Here is a 4,608-nt window from a genome sequence, read left to right as displayed (position 1 = left end):
GTAGCTGGAACTACAGGCGCGCGCTACCACTCCCAGCTAATTTTTGATTTATTGTAGAGACGAGGTCTCGCCAAGTTGCCTAGGTGGGTCTCGAGCCCGCGGGCTAAAGCAATCCACTCACCCTGGCTTCCCAAAGTGCTGGGGGACTATAGGCTGAATCACCAAGCCTGACCTTGTTTTGGTTTTTTTTTTTTTGCGAATCGTATTCTGTTGTATTGCTGTATCATATTTTGTTTATCATTCATCAGTTGACAGACATTTGAGTTGTTTTTATTTTTTGGCTATTACAAATAGTGCTGCTGGGAACATTTGCATACTAGGTTTTGTGTGAAAATGTTTTCAGGCTTTTTGTTTTCTTTTTAGAGACAAGGTCTCATTCTGTTGCCAAGGCTGCAGTGCAGTGGCATAATCATAGCTCACTGAAATCTTGAACCCCTTGGGCTCAAGCTATCCTCTTGCCTCAGTCTTCCTAGTAGCTAGGGACTACAAGTGTGGGCCACCATGCCTGGCTAATTTTGTTTTTTGGTAATGGGGTCTTGCTGTGTTGACCAGGCTGGACTTGAACTCCTTTTAGCTCCAATTGATGTTCCTGCCCTGGTCTCGAAAAGTGCTGGATTAAAGGCATGAGCCACTGCACTGGGCCTCAGGGGGATAGCTTTAAACTATCCTCATTATCTATCCAGCAAATATATATTGAGCTCCTACTATGTGCCAGGCTCTGTTACAGAAACTGGAGATACAGCTGTTATAGCAGTAGACAAAAAAAAATCTCTAACCTCACTCGCGGTGCTTATGCCCTAGTGAGAGAGAGAGAAAGAAGTAATACTCTAAATATAGTACATAAGGAAACTGAATACTGTGTTACAGAGTGGAAAAATAGCTGACACCTGTAATCCCAGCACTTTGGGAGGGTGAGGAGGGAGGATGGCTTGAGGCCAGGAGTTACAAACCAACCTGGGCAACATAGCAAGATCCTGTCTCCACAAAAAACTTAAAAATGGGCTGGGCTTGGTGGCTCAGCCTGTAATTTCAGCACTTTGGGAGGCCGAAGCGAGTGGATTGCCTGAGTCTGTGGGTTCAAGACCCACCCAGGCAACTTGGTGATACCTCGTTTTTCCAATAAATCAAAAATTAGCCGGGCATGGTAGCACGCGCCTGTAATTCCGGCTACTCGGAAGGCTGAGGCAGAAGTATCGCCGGAGCCCAGCAGGTCGAGGCTGCGGTTGCTGGGAGTGGCCACTGCACTCTAGTCTGTGTGACAGAGTGAGACTCCAACTCAAAAAAATAAAAATAAAAAATAAAAGGGAAGGGGAAGGCAGGAGGCTTGTGGAGGCCGGGCCTTGGCCTGTGAGAGCTCAGCCAGGCCAATGGGGAGCCCCAGAGCAAAGATGACTGTTAGCAGAGGCCCCTGTAGGGTGAGAATGGCCTGGCTCTTGCCCCTGCCATGCGCTGTCACTGACTGGGAGCTGTCCAGGAAAGCAGGGCCTGGTGTGGATGCAGCTGTGGGTCCCACGGGTGCGGTCGCTGGAGGCCACCACTAGGTACATTCCCGGGGAGGGTACAGCTCTACGGCTGCCACTTGGCGCCAGGACTGAAGCAGCGACAGCCATGGGAGGACCCCTCAGGATAGCCACCTTGCCCCGGGATCAGCCCCTCTGAATCTCCACATCATATGAGAACACTCCCCCTTGCCTCCTGGATGTCCTCAAGGACTAGACTAGACTCCCGAATGTCCTTGGAGTGTTCATAGCCCCTGCTAGCTGAGCTGCGGGCAGTTTCCCTTGCTGGATTTTCAGACAGTCGTCAATCTCTGAATGCAAGAATACTCTGTGCCAGGCACAGTGCCAGGGATGGAGATGACAGCTGCAAACACAACACAGTCACCATCTTCAAGGGACTTTCAATTTAGTTAGGAGACAAGCAAAGGAGCTGTCACAACACGGGAGGATTAGTATGACCTTGGGAAGCTACTTGACCTCTCCGTGTCTCACTTTCTTTTCTTTTCTTTTCTTTTCTTTTTTTTGAGTCAGAGTCTCACTCTGTCGCCTAGCCTGGAGTGCAGTGGCACGCTCACGGCCACTGCAGTCTCGACCTGCTGGCCTCAGGGGATCCTTCTGCCTCAGCCTTCCAAGTAGCCGGAGCCACAGGCGTGCGCCACCATACCTGCCTAATTTTTTGAATTTTTTACCTTGTTGATTCATATCCTTTATTCTCATTCAGGCTGGGACTGGGACTACAGGCTCACGCCACCATGCCCAGCTAACCCCCTCCTTTTTTTGGAGACAGGCTCACTATGTCACCTAGGCTATTCTTGAATTCCTGGCCTCAAGACATCCTTCTGTCTCAGCCTCTCAAGCACTGGGATTACAGGTGTGCAGCACCACTGTGCCTGGCCACCCATCTATTTATTTAATGTCTCTCTCGTGGGACTATGAACTTCTCAAGGGCAGGCTTCCTGGCTTTCATTCCCCAGGGCCTGGTATTGTGCCTGACACATAGTAGGCACTCAACAGATATGAGTTAAATGAATGAAATAATCAATAAATGAATTAAAGTGCCTGACACATAGTAGGTGCTCAACAAATTTTTGTTGAATAAGTGAACAAGACCTGCCTCTAGCTGACATTTTTTGATTTATTGTAGTGACGAGGTCTCACCAAGTTACCCAGGCTGCTCTCAAACCCCTGGGCTCAGGCAATTCTCTTGCCTCGGCCTCCCAAAGTGCAAGGATTACAGGTGTGCGCTACCGCGCCGGCTACACCTCACTTTCTTATTCACAAAATGGGAGTAATAGTAACAATATCTACCTGATGTGGATTACATGAGTCGATGCTTGTAAAGGGTTCAGTGTTGGCACCTAGTTCATCATCTCAGTAATTGCTGGCTGGTTTTATTTTTTATTTTTTTGGAGACAGGGTCTCTCTCTGTTGTCTGGATTGGAGTACAGTGGCACCATCATAGCTCACTGCAGCCTTAAGCTCCAGGGCTCAAGCAATCCTCCCACCTCAGCTCGGACAACAGGCATGTGCCCCCATGCCTGGCTAATTCTTAAAATTTTTTGTAGAAATGGGGTTTCAAGTGCTTGGCCTCAAGCAATCCTCCCGTCTTGGCCTTCGAAAGCACTGGGATTATCAGCATGAGGCACCATGTGCCTGACTGTAACTGGTATTATTATCATTACCTTAGAAGTAATACTATAGACACTTAGCCTTATCTTGGAGGTGGTCAGGCAAGCCTTCCTGGAGGAGGTGATGTCTAAACTGAATCCAGTAGTAAAAGAAAGGCTTCTCTCATCATTGAGAAGTTAGGACTTTATTCTGAAGGCAGTGAGGAAGGGACATTGACCAACTTTAAGCCTGAGAAAGGTCACCCTGGCCACCGTGTGATTGGATTGGAGAGAGACCCTGTCTCTAAGAACAAAACAAAGCAGCCAGGTGCAGTGACTCATGCCTGTAATCCCAGCACTTTGGGAGGTGGAGGCAAGAGGATTGCCTGAACCCACAGGTTCGAGACCAACCTAGGCAACTTGGCGAGACCTGTGATTCCAGCTACTTGGAAGACTGAGGCGGAGGGATCGCCTGAGCCCAGCAGATCGAGGCTGCGGTGGCCGTGAGCATGCCACTGCACTCCAGCCTGGGCAGCAGAGTGAGACTCTGGCTCAAAAATAAAAAGAAAAGTAAAGGTGCCAGCCTTGGAGGGATTAGAGGGAACCCCAATCCAGGAGCTCTTAAGCCCCATAGGGAGCCTTGAATTTAAACTCCAAGGCTGGCCAGCCCTGTCTGCTGTGACCTGTGGCCCCCATTCCAGAGGAGTGGGATCTTAGCACCTGAAGGGGGAGGGGGTGGAACCAGGAGACTCTCGTACCTGTGAGCAGAGCAGCCAGCACAAGGAGTTTCATCTTGTAGTCAAGGAGGTGAGTGAGCAAAAGACCGAGGGAAACAGCAGCCTCCCTCCTTATAGGCGGCCGCTCCACACCCCCAGATAAGGCTGGAGTGTTTGCTTTGCTCTTGGCTAACTCTGGGTTGGCCTTGAGTCTGTCTGTTTCAAGAATGACCCTGACTGATATGGCAGCAAGGGATCGCTGGGAACAATGCTAGGTATTTGTCATCAGCACCTTTAACTAAAGAAATGACTTCTGGAGTTCTCAGATCTTGGAATCTTGACCCTCATGCGCCCTTTGCATTCAGCCCAGCTGTCCGGGCTGGTGGGAGGTTGGTGGGAGGTTTGCAGGACAACTGGGATAAGGGGGACAGGAAGGAAATGACTGCTGCCTGCATGTCTTGTCAAGTGCCTGAGTCTGTGTGGGGGTCACATTGAATAGTCCCATCAATCATGCACTTTGTAGAGGAATAAACAGGTTCAGAGAGGGACAGTAACTTGCTCAAGGTCACACAGCTAGCAAAAGGCAGGACGGGGGCTCCAACTTAGGTTTGTTTGATTCCAAGCACAGGTTTTATTTTTCCCCACCACACCTATATCACTCTCCTCCTTGACTCCTCAGTGTGAGTTTGGGAGAAAACCCTGGGCTTGGGGGGTTTCCAAGTCCTGCATCTGACTTATAGAATAATAATGGATTTTAGAACTGTCATAGCAAGTGTCTATGTAACT

At 49.4% G+C, this 4,608-nt stretch overlaps 1 protein-coding gene across 1 annotated transcript in view; it reads right to left on the bottom strand.

Moving 5' to 3' along the window:
• PLA2G1B (phospholipase A2 group IB) overlaps positions 1 to 3,925 on the bottom strand; it is an 11,500-nt gene extending 7,575 nt beyond the window's left edge. The window contains exon 1 of the mRNA XM_008069295.2: positions 3,865 to 3,925. Within this exon, the coding sequence (XP_008067486.1) occupies positions 3,865 to 3,898 (34 nt within the window). The 5' untranslated portion in view covers positions 3,899 to 3,925. The remainder of the gene's footprint in view (positions 1 to 3,864) is intronic.
• Positions 3,926 to 4,608: the final 683 nt, after the last annotated feature.

Source organism: Carlito syrichta, unplaced genomic scaffold (assembly GCF_000164805.1).
Source record: "Carlito syrichta isolate Samal-C Ts95f unplaced genomic scaffold, Tarsius_syrichta-2.0.1 Scaffold311911, whole genome shotgun sequence".
NCBI lineage: Eukaryota > Metazoa > Chordata > Mammalia > Primates > Tarsiidae > Carlito > Carlito syrichta.
This window is presented reverse-complemented; position numbering and strand designations above follow the sequence as displayed.